This window comes from Notamacropus eugenii, chromosome 1, assembly GCF_028372415.1.
Source record: "Notamacropus eugenii isolate mMacEug1 chromosome 1, mMacEug1.pri_v2, whole genome shotgun sequence".
Classification (NCBI taxonomy): domain Eukaryota; kingdom Metazoa; phylum Chordata; class Mammalia; order Diprotodontia; family Macropodidae; genus Notamacropus; species Notamacropus eugenii.
This window is the reverse complement of record NC_092872.1, coordinates 474,894,580-474,918,416: the sequence shown is the minus strand read 5'-3', so window position 1 is coordinate 474,918,416 and position 23,837 is coordinate 474,894,580. Positions and strand designations below refer to the sequence as shown.

The 23,837-nt window shown below is 40.6% G+C and overlaps 1 protein-coding gene across 1 annotated transcript in view; it reads left to right on the top strand.

Annotated features, from left to right (window-relative positions):
• Window positions 1-23,837, top strand: part of PLLP (plasmolipin) — a 33,235-nt gene that overhangs the window by 6,872 nt on the left and 2,526 nt on the right. Inside the window, exon 2 of the mRNA XM_072632320.1 lies at window positions 20,338-20,511. Coding sequence (XP_072488421.1) covers window positions 20,338-20,511 — 174 coding nt within the window. The remainder of the gene's footprint in view (window positions 1-20,337; window positions 20,512-23,837) is intronic.

Here is a 23,837-nt window from a genome sequence, read left to right as displayed (position 1 = left end):
ATGCAGTATTAGGAAGAGTGCAGGATTTTAAATGAGGGGACCTGAATTTGAACACTAGCTCTGCCACTTACTGGTGTGACTTTGGGCAAGTCACTTCATTTCTCTGGGGCTCAGTTTCGTCATCTATGAAATGAGGGGTTTGGATTAGAAGGACCCAGTCCCTTCTTGCTCTATGACCATGTGATCTTATAAACTCTCCCAGACTAGAAATTACAAGATTTGCTGGTCTCTATCTGTCAAAAGATTTTCCATACCCAGAGTGCCCAAAGGCTGAAACAAATTAGGTTGCAACTGAAAACCTTCAATTCCTAGCATCCTCTGCCCTCCTTTCCTATACCCAAGGCCATGATTACTTGAAGGAAAAAGGGTGCTTGGGAATGAAGACCATTTTGCATTTTCATGGGTCAGGCCAAAGAGCTAGTAGGGATCCTGTTTTCTTGGCTGGGCTGGTCCTGGGTTGTCCCTGGTCTATGCTAGACAAGCCTTTCTGACTTGATAGATCCCACCAGAGCCAGGGTTCTCCCCAGGCTATGATGAGCCACCGGAAGATCTGACAGATTTGTAGTCACATGATTCCTTTCTTTCTCACAAAAGAACATGAAAATATGTTGGACATGAAGTGGGCAGACTAGCCAAAGTTGTGGGCAAATGGTTGTCCTGCAAAGTTTGAGATCTTGCCCCAGGTTTCACAAGGATATATGGCAGAACCAGGAAGACAACCCAGTTATCCCAATTCCCAGACCAGCAGAGTAGGACCCAACCTAGGTCTACCAGCTGTGACCCTTGACTTGGAAGGCAATGAGGCTACATCTCATAGTTGTGCTTTCCTTGGTGGCTCTCCAGCCAGGTCAAGCCTTGAGGAGTTGTCAGAGCAGCTCACCAGAACCATCCATCAATCTGAAATACCAAGGATGACCAAAAAACAAAAGCATACCCATTTTTGTTTGTTTGTTTATTGAAAGAGGCCCAGTGAGCTCCAGGAATGGGGAAGTCAGTACTTGGCGCCTGTCCCAGTAATTAGGGACAAGGCTCTGAGAGCATTGCAGGTCAGGGACAGGGGGTGGGCTTGGGAGGTAGGGCACATTGCAGGATGATAGGAGGCCAGTGATGCCTCCAGTATAGAGTAACTTCCACCATGCACAAAACTCTTGGAGGTACGCAGCAGGGGTTAGAAGAAGCACTGACCTCCTTGACTTCAGAGGAGATTAAAACTATGTGGAGGCAATAGAAGATACATATGAAGCTACAAATGATCTCTGGCATTTGTATCAAGCATTGCATCTCATTTGATGAGAACAGCTCAGGGCTCTATAGCCCCAATTGCTTTGCAAAACCCTTTCCAGACTAGGATCTGGAATTGAGAGCCAGATGGGGAACTTAGAGATCACCTTGTCCCAAACTTTCATTTTACAGATAAATTTGTAAATTGAAGCTGCCTAAGGAGAGGAAGCAGTGTGTTTATCTTTTCTATTTTATAGGTGAGGGAACCAAGGCTCAGAAGCATCAAGTGATTTCTCTAGAGACCCAGAGTTAGGTGTGAGATTCCAACCTGGATTTTCTGACTCCAGGGCTAAGCTTTTCTCTAATATGACAAAGGGCTTCCCCTCCAGCCCTTGGTGGGAGTGAGCTAAGTCACATTTGCCACGGGAGGAAACTGAGGCCCAGAAAGATGAAACCATTTGTTAAAAGACACATAGCAAGGCCAGCAATGAAACTGGGCCTTATCTAGTCTCAGGGTGCTTTCTCCAGAAGCCACCTGACTCTTGGTCCCCTCTTACTTTGTTTATAAGATGAACCCACAGAGGTCTCCCGCCTGGACTCTGCCCCAAGTTCTGCCTGGGTCTTTACCACCACTTCTGGGCTCCTTCCTTTCTAAACTTGACTTGTCAGTGAAAAGGGGCTGTTGTTTTTCTAAGACTGAGGCAGTTAAAAACCGCCTCTGTGTCCCCTGCCCCTTTGTAATCCTCCAAACAATGCCTTTTCTTTTCCATAAAGGCCCTTTCACCACCCCCAAGAAGTGAAAGGCAGAGGTGGAGGCTGGGCCTGGCAAGGCCACGTTCTGGTGTTACCACAGACAAACGCTGAGGCACAGCTGTGGGTCCTGGTCCCCAATGTATCCCATGCTTCAAAGTGGACACAGATAGAAGATGAGGGAACGGTTGATTTTGCTCTGTGGAAATGAAAGGAAGGGGCAAAGTAGCCTCAAGGAGGAGGGAATTGTTCATCTCATTGGTCTTTGTGATTCCCTTACATAGGAAAGGAAGAGAAGAATCCTGGCATCCTAAAACAGAAGGGGCCTGGGGTGGGGTGGGGGGAGATTGGCTGGTCCAGAACGTTCAGGTCTTTCTGTAGAACTGCCACACAAAGATTGCTATTTATCATCGGGGAGGTCTTGAGCAAGTCATCTTTCTGGGCATCAGTTTTTTCATATGTAAAATGAAGGCATTAAATAGTTCTGAGTTGGTTCAACCCTAATAGGATTTTGGCAATGAGGAAGTTTAACAACTCATTTCTGTAAAGCATCTAATTTTATCAAAAAGCCTACCTTCACAGCCTTTCCTCATACCACTCCCCTTCATATACTCTGTGATGCAGTGACATGCTCCCTGTCCTCTCGTCTTCTTGGTACGTGCTTCTATGGCTTGGCTCACACAGCTGGACTTCCCCACCAGCCACCATCTGTTGGCATGCTTAATCTCCATCAAGACTGAAGTTAGGTGCCATTTCTTCCCCGAAGCTAGATGAACATGATTTTTCTTGAAACTAATCATTGTGTAAATATAATGAGGAAGCTTTTCCCCAGAGAAAAGGAGATTGTACCTACCTGACCTATTTGCAGAGGTGTGAGATGAAACGTTGCCTATATTGTCAGACTTGTTTCATGAGTTGGCTAGATCTGCTGAATGGATTTCAACTCCTCTTTTTTTTATTTTTTGTTACAAGGGATGTCCTTTTGGGCAGGGAAGGAGAAGATATATTTGGAAATGAACGTGTTACAAAAACAAAAGAGTTCAATTAAAATTTTGTTTTTTGAAGAAAGTCATCTTTTTTCCCTCCTCAAATTTCTTCTATCACTTTGCCTGGACACTTTTTCACTTTTTTCACTTTCCCATGAATCTTAGTTTTCTTGTAATAATGGTAATAATAATAGTCAATATTTATGTAATATCTACTATATTCTGGGCACTATGATAAGCACTTTACAATTATTATCACATTTGATCCATACTACAATCGTGGGAGGTAAGTACTATTGTCTCCATTTGGCATATAAGGAAACTGAGGCAGAGGTTAAGTCACACAGCTTGAAAGTTCCTGAAGCTGGATTTGAACTCAGGTCTTCCTCAGTAGAGCCTAGTGCTCTATTTACTGTATCATCTAGCTGATCCATATATACCTATACATGTCTTGTGTACCTCATAACCCATTAGATTGCAAACTCCTTGAAAAAGCATCTGTTTTATTTCATCTCTGTATTCCTAGTGTCTTCTACAATGCTTAAAAATATTTGTAAAATTAAATCTGGGGCAGCTAGGTGGTGCAGTGGATAGAGCACCAGTGCAGGAGTCAGGAGGAACTGAGTTCAAATCTCACCTCAGACACTTGACACTCACTAGCTGTGTGACCTTGGACAAGTCACTTAACCCCAATCCCCTCATCCTGCGTCATCTCCAGTCATCCTGATGAATATCTGGTCACTGGATTCAGATGGCTCTGGAGGAGAAGTGAGGGTGGTGACCTGCACAACCCTCCCTCACTCAAAAAAACAAAGTTAAGTGCAAATCATGTCATTATTCCTCTGATGGCATGGTCTTCTTCGGCAATGGAGGACGACCACACACACAAAAATTGAATCCAATAGCTGATTTGATCCTCACAATCTAGGTTGCCATGCACATAGATGGGGTAAAGATGATACCCAATTGGCAGGCAAGTAGGGAGCTCAGAGCAATCAAATGACTTATCCGGTGTGACATGGCTAGCTTCATGGGACAGGTAAGACAGTGTGGCATGGTGGAAAGATCCCAGCTGAGAGAAGGAGAAGCATTGCTTCTAGAGTTGGCTCTACTACTGATTCACTTGGTGACCTTTGGGAGGTCACTTTTTGTCTTTGGGCTTCAGGGTCCACCTCTTTAAAATGAGGAGGTTAGACTAGATGGTTTCTTAAGGGTCCTGCCATCCCTGGCATTCTGTGATTCCATGAATACTATGACTAGCACCTGACTTGCCCAAATCCCACACATGGCTGCCTGATAGCTTATCTCTACTAAAGTGCAATGAAGATAAAGATTTCATAACAGAGGTCAAAGTGCCAATCAGATGTGTAGCCTTATCACCAAATTGCCATGATGAGGGATATGAAGATAATGGAGGAAAGGCAGAACTGCTCAGCTTTTGTTTTATTTCTGTTTTCTCTGCCAAGGAGGATGATCTTTGACCTAAAAAGGACAGAATAAAAATGGGTTAATAAGTGTTTGAGACCCCAAATGAAGAAGTATATAGTAAAAGAACACGTTGATACCCTTGATGAGTTGAAATCATCTGGCCCAGATGAATCAGGGTCCTGAAAGAACCAGTGGTTATGATTACTAAGCTACTGTCAGTAATCTTTGGAAGACTGTGAGGAACTGGAGGAATGCTGTAGAATTAGAGAAAAATAAACACCCACTCATTTCCCTCTCCCCTCTCAAAAAAAGAAGTGGGGAGGAAGAAAGGAAATCTATAAACTGTAGGTCAGTGAGTTTGATTCCAGGAAAATTCTAGGACTTATATTAAAGAGGCAGTTGGTGCATATCTAGAAAAGGAAGCAGTGGTCATAGGGCCATCAAAGCTTCATTAAGAACAAGTCACACCCAAATGTGAACCATACAAGAAGGCATGGAAAGACTTGCATGAACTGATGCAGAGTGAAGTAAGCAGAACCAGAAACATAATTTATACAATGACTATAACAAAATAAATGGAAAACAAACAAATTTTTTAAATGAACCCTATGAAATTATAGTGATGAAGCTTGGTCCTGGAGAAGAGTTTAGAAAATACACCTCTTCCACCTCCTTACAGAGGTGGGGGATTCTGTGGGGGAATATTGACTTTGTCATTGGGAATGACTGTAGTCTTGTTAGTTTCATTGAATTGTTTCTTCTTTCTTTTTAAATTTTGTAACAAAGGATGATTTGCTGGCTAAGGAAGGGAGACAGAGTCTAGTTAGAAATAGGTGATGCAAAAATAAAACACATCAATTAAAAATAAAGTGGGGTTTTTTTAAAGGTCACACGATAGTAATTTTCTTTTCTTTTTTGACAGGCTTTTATAGATAAAGGGAATACTTTAGTTACAGTTCACTTAGATCTTGGTAAAGCATCTGATAAAGCCTATCACACTTTCTTGGGGATAAAATGGAGAGATGAAAGCAAGGTCATTATACGGTTAGATGGATTCAGGATAGTTTGGCTAGATCAAAGCAGTTTCTAATGTAGTATCTCAGGAATTTCTGCTTGAATCTCTGCTAGCTCAACATTTTTATCAGTGTCTTGAATAAAGACATAGATGGCATGCTTAGCAGATTTACACATGACAGAAAATTGAGGATAGCTAATGGGCTGGATGTCAAAATCAAGAGCCAAAAAGATCTTGACAGACTTTGCAGAGGTGGGTTTTGCCTTTATTTAAGGAAAGCTTAACAGAGTGGTGAAGTTGTTTTTAGCATATGTCAAAGAAATATCATTTCATAGGACTTTGGTTCCTACATATTGCAGTACTCATGATAAATAACTGCAAAAAGACCACCATAAAAATAATGCAGCTTATTCTCAAACTTTTGTTGCATAAGATGAAGAGACATACAAATTACATTAAAACTTGATAGAAAAAAAGAGCTTGATAGGACACTGTAAATTAAAATACAAATTAAAACTTCAGTGCAAAAGTGAGCATAGACAAGGAGAGCAAAAAAAAATATTGTCCAGGAGGAAGCACTGAGAGAGACTAAAGAATTGTATGCTTCATGGAAGCCTCACACTACACATAGTAAATGCTTCAAGAAAAAAATTAGAAGAAAGAGCTGGATTTAGGGAGTACTGAATAATGTCACAAAAATGAAATTAATTATATTTTGATGGACTGGAAATAGAAATAACTCTTTATTGATATAGCAGTTACTTCTGAAGCAATTGTCTAGATCTAGTTAAAGCAAGGATTAAAATGAAAACAAAATGACTTGTGTGCAGGCACTCTTGGGGCCATAAGAGGCTGCTGGGATATTCTCTAGGGTTGGGCAAGCTCCTGACATCCATGGGGACATGGTAGCAGGAGTGAGTCGACTTCAGATACTTTCTGCTTTCCAGAAGGATATCTGGTAAAAGATAAAGAAGCTGAAATCGTTGAAACAGAAACCAGCAGGATAAATGATTAAAGAGCAATGATTCAACCTTGATGTGACTGTGGGAAAGAAATTCTGTTCATGAAAAAAAAGTGATGACTTTTAGAAGGATTCTTGGAGAGAAAAAAAAGACCAGGATTATAAGGAATGGCTAACTATAGCTTATGACAAGATTACTGAGCTTGATGACAAGTTAAAACTGTATAGATACCTGAAATCAGTACACTGAGCATTTCTAAGTACAAAGCATTTATTTGAGCATTCTGAGGCAGAAGGAGCAACTCTAAAAGAAGTGAGATCTGTAGGAAAATTAGATGTTCCAGATTCTTCCATTTCAGTACAGCTGATTGTTACTAGAAAACACTTTAAGTCCTGGAGTGGGAGAAGTGCTTGAGGAAAATATAAGCTACTAGGATACTCTGAAATCCTGCATGCTGTATGAGGAAACTGCTGGAGGAAGCCACTGGCTAGTTAAGAACTAACTTCCCTTAAAGTAAGAGAGTGATCAACTGCATTCTTTTTCCAGGACCTTTTCATATGAAAAAGATTGATAATTAAAATTGTAATTTTTCATAACTAGGATTAACACATACTTATAATGTAATAATGATAACACATTCTTTGATTTATATTTAGTTAACTATGCCTTCTCTGAAAAGTTTTTACTGGCCTATTCAGAAGACTATGACCCTAAAAATGAGGAGCATTATCCTCTTACAACATCAGCCAGAGAAAATGGGAAAAAAGGGTGGAGAGACAGGACTTACTATTTGCAGAGAATGAGGGAAAAGTAAATTAAGTGTATTTTGATGGTTACTAATTTTACATGAAAATTAATATAAAACTAGTAAAAGAATAAAAAATATGCTGTACAAATTAAAAACGCCAACATGACTTATTTAAATAAGTTATTGATGCCCCCCAAAATGGAAAAGTGGTAGAGGAAAGGACCAAGCATAACAATTTTATAATGAAGTTTAACTATTATAAATCAGTTCCCAAAACAAGGAGGCCAAAAGAACCTACAAACTACCTCAATCATTAGATTTATGATCAGTTTGCCAAACAGAAAGAAACGGCAGTCAAGGGCAATGCTGGTTTACAAAATAAACCTGTTTGTTAAATTTTATGGAAAAGAATGGTGGAAGATCATAAGCAAAATCACCTCATTAAAAAGAAGAGAAGTGAAAGGAAAAACAAATTTAAAGAGAAGCAATAGTCAAAACCATCTCTTGGCCTGGAATGAAGGATGAAACTAGAAGGGGAACAGCAAGGACATGCAAGATGGAAAAGATCTGTGAGAATTTTTTTATTGTCGAATAACAAACTCCTTTCACCATCAAGGGCAGTGGACCCACCACATTTGGACACAAGCATTATAGACCCAGATATAGAAGAAGTGGAAATAATATTGAAGAAAACAAATATAGTTTGACTATAAAAAAGCATTTGATTTAGAGCAAAAAGCTATTTTATAACCTCTTCTCCATTAAGGTCTCTCCCATATGTATGTCAAAATTATATAAGATTCTTTGAAAGATATAATACAGAGAACAGTTATTAATATCAAGTGAGGCATAAAAAACATACACGTGCATGTCAAAAGTATTTCCCATCATGACAGATGAGAAGCACTAGAAAGTACAAGTCAAAGGATTCCCTAAAGATGCTTCAGTCTTTCTAGTCATTCCCATTTTCAGATGATATTATGTTGATTGCATCAAACCTTGAAATGTTGCAGGATTGCCTTAATGAGAGGCATAGTCACTTAAATGGGTTTGTCCTAATGATCCACACACAAAAAACTCCATGGATGAAACTTGCCTATTTTTTTAGAGTAGGCTACGAAATGTAATTGAACAGACAGTTTACAAAGTGTGTATATGTGTATTGGACAGAATATATAAATATACAATGAATTGAACAGAAAGAGTTGGATTACCTTTGAGAAATTGTGAAGTTCTTTTAATAACCTCAATTTTCTTTCTAAAACATACCATCAATATTCTTTCACTGATATTGTATGACTTTGAGTTACAGTGAAGTTAAAGGTCACACTAAGGGCAAGGACGATGTGCATGGTGGGCATAAGCAAGCTGTATTGTGTTACAAAAATGAGGAATTGCACAAGAAAAGCAGTGTAAGAGTTGTGGTCTGAGAAATATATGATAGAAAAAAGAAGAACTGGGAATATAACCAAAGGACAGCCCAGGTGCTCCACTAGCATCCTCATAATTTCAAAAGGATGCAGAGTAGACCTTAGCATATTGAGGGGAGTCTTTGTATTAGAAATGGGAATAACAAAGTATCCCAAAGTATACAAGTATATGGGAGGATGGGGACAAGAGTTTCTCAAGGTGGGAAGGCATGGATATGGTCCCATCAGTAGGGAGACTATATACATTGGTAAGATCATAGATCCATTACAACACTGGAGTAAGGAAAAATTTCTCCAGTAAGATCTGTCCAAAACTTGCCTTAGGATTAGTAGGTTCCCTCTCTCACTAGACAGTAGGGGAGTTGATCAAAGGCAATTTGTCAATGAATTCCCTAATCACCTTAATTGGGAGACATCTGAGGGGCATCTCTCTATGGAGGCGTGGGCATGCCCACTGATTGGCTGGCTGGCTCAAGAGGACAAACTCTTATCAACAAAGCTGGGCCTTTCTGTGCTCTATAAGATTAATAAAAGAGATTAATTTTCTCTTTCTTGGATTTCTATACTAGCAAGTAATAGGGTAGGCCTCTGTTCTGGAGCTATGAGGAGGAAAACTGGAAAGCATGTAGGAATTGTATGTCTTTACAAGTGGCTGATACTTGAGTTTCTGAGAACTGACTTTCCTAGACCAAGAGATGGTAACAGCCAGGGACGAAGACATTTATTGTAAAAATAGACATGGATATATGTGCTTACAATGTGTGGGTTGGAGAATTCTTAATTTTAGTAGTAGGCAACTAGGTGGCACAGTGGATAGAGTGCCATGCCTGGAGTCAGGAAGACTCATCTTCCTGAGTTCATATTTACTAGCTATATAACCCTGGGCAAGTCACTTAACTCTGTTTACCTCAGTTTCTTCATCTGTAAAAGGAGCTGCAGAAGGAAATGGCAAACCACTCAATATCTTTGCCAAGAAAATCCCAAATGGAGTCACAAAGAGTGGGACACAACTGAGAAACGACTGAACAAAAATAACAATTTTAGTATTTCAGGGATTAGACCTCCTTGAGAGAGGAGGGCATTTTTCTGATGCAGTATTTTCCTTGAATAAAGAAAGTTATGATCTGCATAGTTCCTAAGCATCGTCTTGCTTGGAAAGCATATAGTTACTCCAACTGTGCAAGTTCAAGAGGAAGGGTGTTATTTGTTGAGCAGCTTCCAGAGGAAGTCTAAGCTATGGGGTGGTTTTATGAATCTTGGTAGTAGGGGGAAGGGGAGATATAAAACTCTTTGGAAAAAAGGAGCTCAACAGAATGTCCAAGTGTTGCCCTTAGAGCATCCTCACATTCAGTCTCTTCCTGGGGGCAGGGAAGAGAGTGGTAGAGTTGATGGGTTAGTTGAGTGCTCTGAATGTTGCCTATTTATGAACTCCTGTAAGTCCTTTTCATCTTCTGCATTTTCCATGTAGTGAAATATATGCTATTACCTCTGCTATTTGCATGTGCTACCTTGAGTGTTTGTATAAGTGCTGGGGACCACTTTTATCCACTTTGGGGGAAATCCAGACACAAACTACATGCTGAGTGCATTACATTTTCCTGGAGTAACTGCAGGTGGAGGGAGTGATTTTTAGCTGAAACAGATCCCTCTCAGTCCATGTAAACCCACAGTACTGAGGATTTCTGGGTCACAGGTTATAGATGCAAAGGCTGTATGACCAGTTGTTTATAAAGTCAGTCAGTTAGTCATTTATTAAGTCATGCATGCCTAGCATGTGCCAGGCCCTATCCTAAGAACTTAATCCTAAGAACACTGGAGATACACAAAGAGGCAAAAGATGATCCCTACTCTCAAGGAGATCACAGTCTAATAATAGAAGAAACAGCAAGCAAACAAATATGTACAAACAGGGAAAATAGTAAATAATTTAAAAAAGAGAAGGCACTAGAATTAAGGACGGCTGAGAAAGGCTCCATGTAAAAGACAGAATTTTAGCTGGGACTTGAAGGAAGCTAGGGAACCCAGGCTAGGGCAGAGATAAAGAAGGAGAGCATTTCCAGGCTTGGGGGATGGCCAGAGAAAATGCCCAAAGACAAGAGATAGAGTACATTGTCCATGGAACATCGAGGAGGCTGGTGTCATTGAACTGAAGAGTATATAGTGGGGAGTAAGGTATAAGAAGACTGGAAAAGTAGGGTTGGGAGGAGAGCTCAGTTGTGAAGGGTTTTGAATGCCAAACAGACGAATCTGAATTGATCCTTGAACCACTGGAGTTTATTGAATGGAGAGGGGGATGGAAGGGGTGAGGAAGCAGGTTGACATGGTTAGACCTACATTTTAGGAAGATCCCTTTGGCAGCTGAATGGAGGGTGGATTGGAGCGGGGAGAAACTTGAGGGAGTGAGACTAACCAGCAGAGTATTGCAATAGTCCAAACCGGGGAGGTAATGAGGGCCTGCATCAGAGTGGTGGCAATGTTAAGAGAGAAGGGAGCGTATATGAGAGATACTGCAAAGGGGATATGGACAGACCTTGGCCACTGATTTCATATGGGAGGTGAGAGAGAGTGAAGAGTGAAGGATAACACCTTGGCTGTAAGCCTGAGAGACTGATAAGATGGTGGTGCTGTAGTGGGTGAAAGCTGAAATGACTGAGGAAACAAAAGTTCAAGCTTTCTGAACATATTGATGTATTAAGCAATGCATGCCGATTGCTCAACAAACTAGGACCAGGCCTCCTCAGCTTGGCACTAGACCTCGAATACAGAGGGAATACAGACAGATTATGCATTAAAAATCATCTAATAAGACCAATTAATTAAAAGAAAATAATTAACCAGAATACAAAATTAAGTAATCTGATAAGAGTAGGGACTTTCCAAGTTGGGAGGGGGAAGAAGAAAAGAGGTGATTCCCTGAAATCAGAAAAAGAGGTATCCCACTCCCCAAAGTGTCTGTAAACAATCAAAGGAACATGGAAACAATAATCTATCAATCATTATAGGACCAGTTTTCTGATAAGACATATGGGTTGTTTGAGATGTTCAATTGTGAGAAAACTCCTTCCATCAGTCTTTGGAGCTGATTATGTTTCTGGTTAGCATAACCTAGGTCGAGGGTGGAACCTGCAGCCTCAAGGCCACATGTGGCCTCTAGGTCCTCAAGTGTGGCCTTTTGATTGAATCCAAATTTTATAGAACAAATCCTTTTCTTAAGGAGATTTGTTCTGTGAAGTTCCTTAGCTAAGGTTCTCTAAGCAGCAGGTAGAAGTGGTCCAGTTTCCCACCCACACAAGGTTCAAACAAGGCAATACAGTTTCTTATCATTCCCATAACTGAATAAAGTTTTCTCACAAGACAGAAATTGGACTAGACCATAACTGAATAGAAAGAGAACTGAGCTAACTCCAAAATTGAGTCACAAGATGATGGAGTCAGTGTGGTTCACTCAACCCCCACTATCACTTACTATTGTGATCCCTTCAGTGCCCTGGATAGTAATAAGGAAGTTAAGAGGGCTGGAGGGCTTAGGGGGAAAAGATAACCAGTTCTATTTTGAATCTGTTGAGTTTTAGATGTCTACTGGCCAGCCAGTATGAAATATATTGTACTGGAGACTCTTGTTGAGGTATGAGTTGGACTAAAGGGTCTCAAGTCCCTTCAAAATATGTATATATGTATACACACACACACACACACACACACACACACAAGGGTATGTGATATGTTGGCTAGAAGGCTGGACCAGGAGCTGAGAAAACCAGACCTCTAATCCCAACTCTTGACCTGACTCCCTGTGTAAACTTGGACAAGCATGTCCCCTTTCTGGTGCTGTTTCCTCTCATAAAATCCCTCGCAGTTCTGACATTTTATGATTGTGATCTCCACTGTACAGGGGCATGGTTTGCCCCTTGCTGTCCTTGTGATAGCCTTGTAGCCATGGTTTTTTCCTCCCCAGCCTCTTGCTTAATTTGAAGGAAGGGGTGAATCAAGAAGGCAGTTCTTGGATCCTGACTTCTCTATCTGTCTCCCAGAAGGCAAGGGTCCTTACCTGCCCTTTTGCTGATGGTCATAGCGATCATCCTCTGGATTTATGAAGGATCTCTGGTTGCTCATTAACACAGCTTTTCCAGTGAGATGTGACAACCTCTTAGTAAATAGTTGTACAGATAGGGGAGAGAGAGAGCAGTAGAGGGGGAGAGGAAGAGCAAACCAAACTACAGTGCTATATTTCTGTCCCAACTCAAGCTGCGTCACTAGGATTTTATACACTGAATCCTAGCGGTAGAAGGGCCCTTAGAGCATGGTATGTCAGCTCAAGAAGATACACTGACTGTCACAGCAGGCAGGAACCTTGGCAATCATCTCATCCAATCTCCTTTTACAGATGAGAAAACCAGGGCCCACGGAGGGGAAGTGATTTATCTAAGTCAAACAACCGATAAGTGGCAGACCCTAGCTTGGGCAGTTTCAGAGCTAGCCATGAATCCTGTGGGCATGAATTGCCAGTTGTAGTCTAAGATCACATTCATTCAGAGCTATTGAATTCTTGTTTGATACATCAAGTAAACATAATCAACCAGCTGGTGTAGGTTCAGAGAAGAATATGTGAATTTCCTCTTCCTGTCTCTGGCAATGAATCACAGAACCTCAGAAATACAAGGAATCTGAGGAGGCCATTCAGTTTAATTTTCCCCGGGGTACAGGAGTCAATTAAGTTTTTGGTGCTTAGACTGAGGCCAGAGGAAATCAGACAAGCCTGGTAAACTGCTGACATGAGGTGGGTCCGTTGGGATCTGTGGCTTTCCTATGCTGAGTACTCAGTTCTCCCCCATCCCTGAGCTGTTTCACTCCTAAACAAGGACTATTTCCAGAGACTTCCAGCTGAGTGATAGAGGGTTCCTGTGCCTATATGTAGGTCATTTTGTTAACTGTGTAAAACTTGAATATGGCCTATAATTGGTGTCATTCTTAATGTATATTTATGTGGTTTTTTTTTTCCCTTTCAAAGATCTTATGGAGAAAAAGAATAATCCTGTTAATTCAAAAATGTTTATAGCAGCACTTTTTGTAATAAAAATCTGGAAGGAAAATGGGTGCCATTCTATTGGGGATTGGCTAAAAACATGGTGATATATGAATGTAATGGAATACTATTGCACCATAAGAAATTACACAGAGAAACCTGAGAAGATTTGTATAAACTCATAGAGAGCTAAGTAGGCAAAACCAGGAGAACGATTTACATGGTGGTTACGATAATGTAAAGGAAAACAGCTACAGACTTTATGATAGCATAAGTCCTGACTTCAGAGGACCAAAAGTCATCTCTGGGGAGGGAATTACTAGAAAGTGATAATATAAAACAAGAAAACAGCATCAATAAAACATTTAAAAGAAAAAAATCTTACTTTAACAGCAAAACTTGTATTTGGAGGAATATGGAATGTTACCCTATATTTGGAGGAATATGGAATGTTACCCTACCTAATATTTATTATGATATCCATTATAACCCTCCAATTTCCCCCCCTCCAATATTGCTGGATAAGAGGCAAAAAGACAAAGCTGTATTTAATTTTAATTTTATTTTTAGAGCTGGACAGGACTTTTTTATTTTTATTTTCAGTTTCAAATTCTCTCCCTCCCTCCACCCCATCCCTCACCTACTGAGAAGACAAGAAATATGGCATCTATTAAGCACATGGGGAAGCTATGAAGTGGCTCAGTGGATAGACTGCCAGACTTGGAGTCAGGAAGACCTGAGTTCAAATACAGCCTCACACACTTAATGGCTGTGTGACCCTGGGCAAGTCACTTAACCCTGTTTGCCTCAGTTTCTCATCTGTAAAATGAGATGGAGAAGGAAATGGCAAACCAATCTCAGATCTTTGTCAAGAAAACCCCAAATGGGGTTAAGTAGAATCAGATGCAACTGAAATAACTTAACAACAACATACTTATGAAATTATGCAAAATATATTTCCATAATAGCTATGTTATATTTTTTAAAAGCAAGAAAAATAAAGTGAAAAAAAGTTTCAATCTGTATTCAGAATTCATTAATTCTTTTTCTGGAAATGGATAGCATTTTCCATTGAGTTTTTTGGAACTGTCGTGAATACTGACTGGAATAGTTAAGTCTCATAACTGAATATCATTATAATATTGCTGTTACTGAGTACAGTATCTTCTGGTTCTGCTCACTTGACTTTGCATTAGTTCATATGAAAATTCCTAGGTTTTTCTGAAACCATTCTCTTCGTCATTTCTTACAGCCCAACAGTATTCCATCACAATCATTTATCACAACTAAACATATATTTTTACAAAATCTAACATTTATTTTAAACAATGAAAAGATAAAAGGAGAAACATTTCACTGATCCTTAAAAATAACATTTCATTTATTTATTTTTAAGATCTCTTCTTCTTAAGGTTAGCTTGGTGCTAACCTCACGCTGCACTTGAGTCATTGTAGTGATCTCTGGCCTCACCAGCCAAACCCTCACTGTGGTCTCCGAAGGGGCAGGGGTGGTGATGGGGGAGGGAGGAAGGAAGGACAGGAACCACCTTCCTCCTACCTAAACTTGCTTCCTGTAACTTTTGGACCCAGAGTCAGGAGACCTCGGAGTTGGTCCCTGGCCCCACCATTTACTGCGTAAGTGATAGTGGGCAAGCTGCTTAAGCTCTGTGTCTCATTTTCCTCATCTAAAAAATGGAAATAATTATAAAGGTCTAGCCTGATTCACAACACTATCGAGAGGAAAGCTTTGCAAGCCATAAAAGGCCATGCAAATATAAGCTAATATTTTTCTTCCTCCAAGGCTTTGTCTGTTGAGTCCTCCTGGTTCTGGTTCCTACCTTGGATAGTTAGCTGCGCTGTACTGCTTACTGACCCTCACTGTTTGGGAATTGTCATGATCTGATTCCAGGGATCTTAAAATGGTAACATTTCTTTAAAAAATCATTTTGGAAGTGGGGGAGGCTAAGCAGCACTCACTATATGTTGTTGTTGAGTGTGACTCTTAGTGACCCCATTTGGGGTTTTCTTGGCAAAGATACTCTAGTGATTTGCCATTTCCCTCTTCAGCTCACCTTACAGATGAAGAAACTGAGGCAAACAGGGTTAAGTGACTTGCCAAGGCTCACACAGCAAGTAAGTGTCAGAGGCCAGATTTGAACTCGGGAAGATTTAGGCCCAGCACTCTACGCACTGCACCACCTAGCAGCCCCAGCACTCACTATCTGAATTCCTTATCCTAAACATTTTGTTCACTGATCTAAAAGTACATTTTCAGAATTAAAAATTTCTTTCAGATTAACAAGAAAAACATCCCAAGAAGGGTCTTTTATTTTTTCAACCTTTCTGAATATCCTCCCCACCGGAGAGGCCGCCTTTCTGCTTCTCCTCTCCCCTCCCACTCTCCTATCATTAAGGTTAAATTGGGAAGGCTTTAGGAACTGATTCTTTAGTGGTACTGAGAAAAGGATAGTGCTCTAGTGACCTCAGCTGGCCCAAAACCAGAAGTTTTGGAGGGAAGGCCCAGAGAGGGAGAGAATTCTCCCACTTTCCCGCTAGACCTGGGGAAAGGGATCAAAGCAACACAGACCTACAGCTAGCTGAAAGGGACTCCAAGGATTATCCAGTACATTCTTCTCATTTTATAGATAAGGAAAATGAGACATAAGAAGGTTAAATGACTTTGTACAACGTCCCATAGGTGACCTCAGAGTCAGGTTTTGAACTTGGGTCCTGTAACTCCAGCTCCCACAGTATCGCCCTTCCTTTCAGAAACCACACCAGCTAGGAGGAGCTGGCCACTATCCAGCTTTCCCTGGAATGAAGCCCATATCTCTGTTTACCCCAGCTGGGCCAACGTGATCTAACTGCTATGTCCAATGGAGGAATCTGATAGAGGAGTGGTATGCCATGCCCTAAGAGGTTGTGCCTGTAGCATGTACTAAGGGGAATGAATGCCTGGGGGAAGTAGTCTGAGGGGGAAAGTTCTTTTTTGTCTGCGTGCAAATTTGGGGATTCATAAATTCTGGGGTAGGGAGTAGGGAGAAAAACTGGTCTGCCCTGAGGCAGAAATCTCAGTCAGTTAACACCTGGCTCAGGTATTAGGAAGAGAAAAGCTGGAAAGAATATTTGCGCTAAAGCCCAACTTGGAAGGCCTGGAATCTGCAGCACTGCACTGTGACCCAGAGAAATAGAGATCAAATACAAACTCCTCAGCCTTCCATTTAAAGCCCTTCACAGTCTGGCTCCAGTCTATCTCAAGAGACTTATTTCTCATTAATCCTCTTCTGGTATCCCACATTCTGGCCACACTGACCTTGAACTCAGCATTTGTCTCCCTCTTGTTTCCAGGAGCAAGGCTCTTTTCTTTGTCCCAGTTTTCTCACCTGTGAGGATAGTAATGGGGCATTATATAAAAAATGGGGATAATAATACTACAATGATGATAACGTATGCTTGTCTAGTGCCTTACTGTTAATAAAGGCAGCTAGGTGTTAGAAAAGATAGAGCACTGGACCTGGAGTCTGGAAGATCTGAATTCAAATCCAGCCTCAGACACTTACTACTGGTGTGACCCTGGGTGAGTCACTTAATCCTATTTACCTGAGATTCCTCAACTCTCAAATGAGCTGGAGAAGACAATGGCAAACCACTCCAGTATCTTCTTTTTCTGTTATCATTTTTCTTTTTTTTATTGAATTATTGTATTTGTTTTCAGTGTTCACTTCCATATATCTCATATATCTTCCATTTCAGTAATCACTTCCATATATCTCAGATTTTTTTCCACTCCCTCCCCCTCATTCTCCCCTCCCTCCCTACTCCTTCTGTGAGATGGCGTACACACTTATATAGGTTCTACACGTACTTTCCTATTAAATGCATGTTGCATAGAAGAATTAAAATGAATGGGAGAAACCATAAAACAAAACAAAACATAATACAAAAGAAAGTGATCTGTTTCTATCTACAATTCAGATTCTTAAAGGTAACTATCCTGTTCCTGATAAGTCTTCTCTTTTCCAGGCTAAACACCCCCAATCCCTCACATGGCATGATCTGGAAGGCCTTCCCATACTTAGCATTTTCTCTGGGTGCTCTTCAGTTTATCAATGTCCTTCTTAAAATGTGTCACTCAGAACTGAACACAGTTCTTTAGACGTGGACCTTGAATGAGGTAAAGTTTAGATATGGGCTTAGATCTGAGGGCCTCTGAAGTCCTTTCCAACTCTTGAGTTTTGAAGAACCAAGAAGGGGAGGAGGAAGAGGAGGAGTAGTAAGGGTGGTAGCAGCTTCCCTGCACCTTCCCCATGGAAGAGGATGAGAATGTTGATAGTAAGGATTGAATTTCCTTATAACTGGCAGCTGTTAAAACAGTAGTTCTCAAACTTTTTGGTCTTGGAATCCCTTTATACTCTTAAAAGTTGAGTGCCCCCCAGTAATAGCAACATCCTACAACGACTAACTTTGATCGACTTCCCTCTTTTTAGCAAGGCAAGGATCTAAGACAATTCCAAAAGACTCATGATAGAAAGTGCTGTCCACACCCAGAGAAAGAACGATGGAGTCTGAACACAGATGGAAGCATACTGTCTGTTCTCTCTCTTTTTTTTTTTGTTTCTTCTTTCTTGTGGTTCCTCCCATTGGTTCTAATTCTTCTTTACAACATGACTAATATGAAAATATGTTTAATATGAATGTATGAGTAGAACCTATATCAGATTGTATGTCATCTTGGGGTGGGGAGAGTGGAGGGAGGAGGAGAAAATTTGGAACTCAAAATCTTATGGAAGTGAATATTGGAAACTAAAAAAAATATTTTTTAAAAGTTTGAAAAAATTTTTTTAAAAATTGAGTGCTCCCCCTAAAGAGATTTTGTTTGCATGCGTTATATCTATATTTATTATATTAGAAGTTAAAATACATTAGTATCACTTTGGAAAGTTTTGACCTTATAACCCCTCTCAAAACTGCTATGTTAAAGCATTAAGACCTGTGAGTAAAGAAGAAAAGTCTGACAACCACATTTGGGCTCCACTTTCCAGAGCTGAGACATGGGCCATATGCTATGGCTGAGGGCACATGAGTCTGATATGGGCCAAGGAGGCTTACATGCTTTCAGGCAAAAAGCAGCCACTCAGTTTTCCAGGCAGGCCATTGATCTTGCTTTAGAAGAGACAGCATGGAAAGCAAGGAAATGGATTTTCTCCATTGTTGTCCATGGACTGTTAAACCCTACTTTTCTCAGACACTCCTCTGACAGTTTCCCTGTTACAATCAGATGCCTGGGCTGGGGGAATACTGAAACCCTGCTGGTGGCTTTGTTTCTTTTTAATAGTCAATAAGAACCCATGTGGCATATTGGAGAGAGCTGGCCTTGGAGTAAAGAAGACCAGGGTTGAAACCCCGCTTTTGATTCTTTCAGGCCTAGTTACTCTGGGCAAATTATCAGAATGTAAACCTGAGAGGAGGAACAGGCTTGTTTTTCTATTTGCATCTCTCATGCTTTAAAAAAAAAATGCTTTTTTTCATTTATTTACTTAACTTCTCAATTCTGTCAGGACACTAAGATTCTGAGTTTCAGTGAAAGCAAATTTTGGTTTAACATAACAGATATTAAAAAAAAAAACCTCACAAACTTCTCTACAAAGCAGATTCTACCCCACTCCCAATAATTAACTCATTAATTGTGAATAGAAAAGGATGTATCCTTTTCTTTGACAGTAGGGCACTAACATCGACTACAGTATTTGACTGGTTTTGTTGCTTCTGGCTAGCTTTATTTACAGAGTAGTCATTGTGTATGATTCCTCTGTCACTGCTTTTTCCCCCTCTGCATCAGTTCATACAACTTTTGCCATGTTCCCCTGAAATCTCATTACTATATTCCTGGCCATTCTTGTGCCATGACTGGTTTGGCCAATTTGTTCCCCAGTCAGTGGGCTCTTACGTTGCATCCCATTTTTTGTTTTGATTTCTTCTTTTAGCTTTCGAGAGTTAAAAATTAACTTCAAACTTTTGCTTCTTATTGAGCTCAGACACCACAGAATTGGTTTATCTGAGCTTCTGAGACCTCAGGTGCTGAGTTACCTGCTCACTGTGGTCCATTTCACCAAAGCAGCCAGTGTTGGCAGAATCATGTCATGTGAGACTATTAGTCTCTGTGTAAATTGGTCACAAATTCACTCAGGTTGAACTTGTAGACTCAAGAATGTCAGAGCTTGAAGAGACCATAAAGGTAATCTAGTCCAACCTCTCCCTACCTCTATATTGTCTTTATGAGGAAACTGAGGCTCCAAGAAGGCCATTTTGCCTTAGATCACATGAATCCACCAGAGTAAGGCTAGAGAGAATGCTAATTCTAAAGAGGGCCTTGTTACTGTGAAAGCAGTTCCTTTGGCTATTTAAATAGTACATAATATGATAGTGTTCTTAAATCTAGTCAGATCACTAGCAGGGAAGCCAGGTTTCCAGGTATGATATCAAGTAGGTCCTTTTCAAGGTGTGACCATGAGTGAGTGCCTTTAACCTCTGTAGATCTCAAGTTCTCTATTCATAGTGAAGATAACACTAGGTGGACTCTTCCTACTGTCCAGTGGGTCTGTGGGAATAAAGGATAGTGACCCTGGCATGGAGGCTTAAACATCTCTACAGCATACACAATATAATGGTGATCAACAAATGGAGATTCCCACCTCTCCCAATCCCACTCCTGACCACAATCAGTCTAGCAGGGAATGTGAATCCTGATGCTGTGTTCTCATTCTGCCCTTCCAGGTGGTGGGTTTGCTGACCTGGGCCCTGATTGCAGACACCCCTTATCACTACTACTCAATCTATGGCTGGGTGATGTTTGTAGCAGTCTTCCTCTGGCTGGTGACAATCATCTTCTTCATCATCTACCTGTGGCAACTACATTTAAAGCTCTACATGGTCCCCTGGCCTTTGGTGGTGAGTGCTGGGAGTAGTAGCCTGTGAAGTCCCTGGAGGGCAGGCATTTCTGGAATTAGCTGTGACATTTAGGCTTTTTCCATTTCTTGAGTTATTGTCAAGAGGCTGAAAGACACTAACCCAAACAAGGTTGCTGACTTTAAATCATGAAACAAACGTGTACAGAGCTTTGGATTAATACTAGAGATGGCAAACATTTTACCTAAGACAATGTCTCTACCCTTGTGGAACAGTCTGATAGGGGATTGGCTGAAAAGATCTTGGGTTCTTAGATCATAAGGTCATAGTTTATAGGATTATAGGTCTAAAGGGACCTAAAAAATCATCCAGTCCAATCCCCTCACTTTATAGATGAAGAGGCCCGGAAATGTTAAGTAACTTGTCCAAGGTCACACAGGTATAGTAAACATCAGAGGTGATTTAGAACACAGGGTCCTCTTAGAAGACCCAACTTTGGACCATAGTAGTAGCTTTGATACTGGTCCATATGAGGAGTTTTGTGGCTGTTGGGAGCAGTGGATAGACCACTAGGCCTGGAGTGAGGAAGTCCAGGATTCAAATGTGGCCTCTGACTCTTACTAGCTGTGTGACCCTGGACAAGTTACTTAACCTGTATTCCTCAGTTTCCTCAACTGTAAAATGTGGATAATAGCATTTAGCATAGTACCTGGCACATAGTAGGAGCTATATAAATACATTTGCTTGCCATATAAATGTTTATTCCCTTCCATTTCCTTTGTATTTCAGAAAAAGAGGGTTAAGACAAAAAAATTATTTCAAATATTTAAAAGGATTGTCACTGGTTTGACAAGGAGGTCAAAGGTTTGAATTATCTTCTAGGTAAAGAATTTGAAATGAGGTGACCCCTCAATATTTTGCAATTAAAAGACAATTTTAAATTATAAGGGGGCCTTCAGGTCCTCATAAGTCAAATTTATGCCACTGCTGGGCCTTTGGTGATTAAGATCACATTAGTAAAGGCTTAAATGTTGAGTCAAAATACTGTTTTGGCATTTGTGGGGATTTGGCATCCAGATTTCATTTGCAGTAGAGAAGTGATGAGCCTGCTGCAAAGGCCTAAGGTACAGCAAATGGGTTGGTAGCATTCCTAATTATATATAACTGGTATTGTCCTCATTGATTCCCTACCCTCTACCCAAGGGAGCATCAGGAAAACATCCAAGGCAGAGCTTGCCATCTGAGGAAGTTCCGCCCAGAAGGGTTCACCCATGATCCTGTGATACAAATATAACAGGCTTCACTAACCCTCTGTATCCTGATTCAGCTCTGCAAAAAATGTGATCTCATTACTGTGCTCCCCCCATGGCCTCCTTATTTGTAGTTGAGATCCGAAGAATCCCTGCAGCTGGGATCTGGAGCTTTCAAAGGGTAAGAGGCACATGATCTTAAGATAAGCGAAGCTTGGAATAGGCAGCATTGTTCTGAATTCAATGACTTTTTAAAATTAGGAAATGTGAGTCATCCCCAGAGACAGAACTGTTTTGTTAGATCTTTACATCACTGATTAGAAGCCTGTCTTCCTTCTACTGGCAGGGCAGGACTGGGAGGGAAAATCCTAGAGCTACGAAAAGAGGACTTAACTGAGTCATAGAATCTGTCCCAGGGCTTGTTGTCCATCCCCCTGGGTCCATGAGAGGCTGCAACTGACTTTAAAAAAAAAAGCAAAACTCCCCAGGAGAGTTTCTAATGTCCCATTTAATTACTCACTTCAGTATTCAGTGATCTTTATAGGCAAAGAGGAAGTGTTTGCCTTGTAATAGTAACTTAGAAATTCCTTAGTCCCTGGCAGTCTTTTATTTATCATTGGCTTCAGGTATTCTTCAAACTCATCTTCAAAGCCAGAGATTGCCAACTTTTTCAGTCCCTGCACCTCTTAGCTTTTGGTAAATCTTCCTATAACCCCATATTAAATATGAAACATAAGAAATGTTATCATGGACAGGCACAATGAGGAGTAACAGATTAATTTTAATAATATTCTTTATATCTCTTGACAGATTTTTCAAACTTCCTGTAGATGCATATACCCCAGACTGAGAACCCCCTACCTGAAACAGTGGTATTACCTGCACCCATTTTACAGTTGGGGACAGTAAAAGACAGAAGTAATGCTTAGCGTAGTTTGGAAGGAGGCATGTTGCTGGCAGAAGTGGGATAAGATTTTGTAGCCCCCAAATCTCAGTTATTGGTTAATATGCAGCAATGCTTGAACATGTGTGCCAGGATAAATGTGTTCGTCCTTCGTTGCCAAAGAAGACCATGCCATCAGAGAAATGATGACCTGACTGGCCCTTGACTTTGTTTTGAGTGAGAGAGGGCTGTAATGGGGACATATGGATAGAGGACTCATTCTTGAATGAAGTAGTGGTCATATTTTAAGTTAAAAATCATGTAAAAGGTTTTTTTCTTATTTCTACCACTGTGCCCTCTTTAAGCTTAAGTGTCTTCCCAGCTGTCTTCATTTCTCAGCCTCCCAAAAGCAGAGTCCACTGTCTTTGGCTTATTGTTTCAGAATTGTATGGGGTTCTGTACTGTGTCTGCTGTGAAATCCTAGATTCACCATCTATGGGCACTTAGCCTGTGGCCTGTAGAGCATGCCTAGTGGAGCCAAAAGTGGAGACGCCTTTTTCTTCCTGGTATTGTGGCTTCTACTTGAGAGTACTAGCCAGACTCTTGGAACCTTCCTGAAAATAGAGCCCCTGGGGGACAGCCACCCAATGAGGCTCACTCCATAGCCAGAGGAAAGTAAGGCCATATGCACTCTTCCAACATTTGACTGAGTGGGCTTTTATGTACCATCTGGTGAAATACAAATGATAACTGTTGATATTCAGAAACAGCAATTTACCAGAGATATGGAATGCTGGGTGGGTTTTTAAGTTAGTCTAGTCCCCTACACGTATGATACTGGATCACAGTGATACAGTGCTTTAGTTTGCCAAGCACTTTTAGATACCTCATATCTCATTTTTACATCCAGCCTAGGAAGCTGGTAGAACAAGTTATGTCATTTCCATTTTACAGATGAGGAAACTTAAGACTTATAGATATTGTGATTTGTCCCAGGCAGTCTTAGCTTGCTGTGTAATAGAATCATTTTGTGATGAAAGGACGTATTTGTTCTTTATGTATCCAAACACACTGTCATGCTAGATTTGTCCATTAAAGCTTTTAGTTAAGTGGCTTAAGAATGACAAACGGTTGATACACATTTTTTTTGCCTCTCTGATATCTCAACAACATATTCTGGTTTATAAGGAGTAGGGAGGGCAAGCCTATCCCTGTTGGCTCTGAGCTAAGTGTTG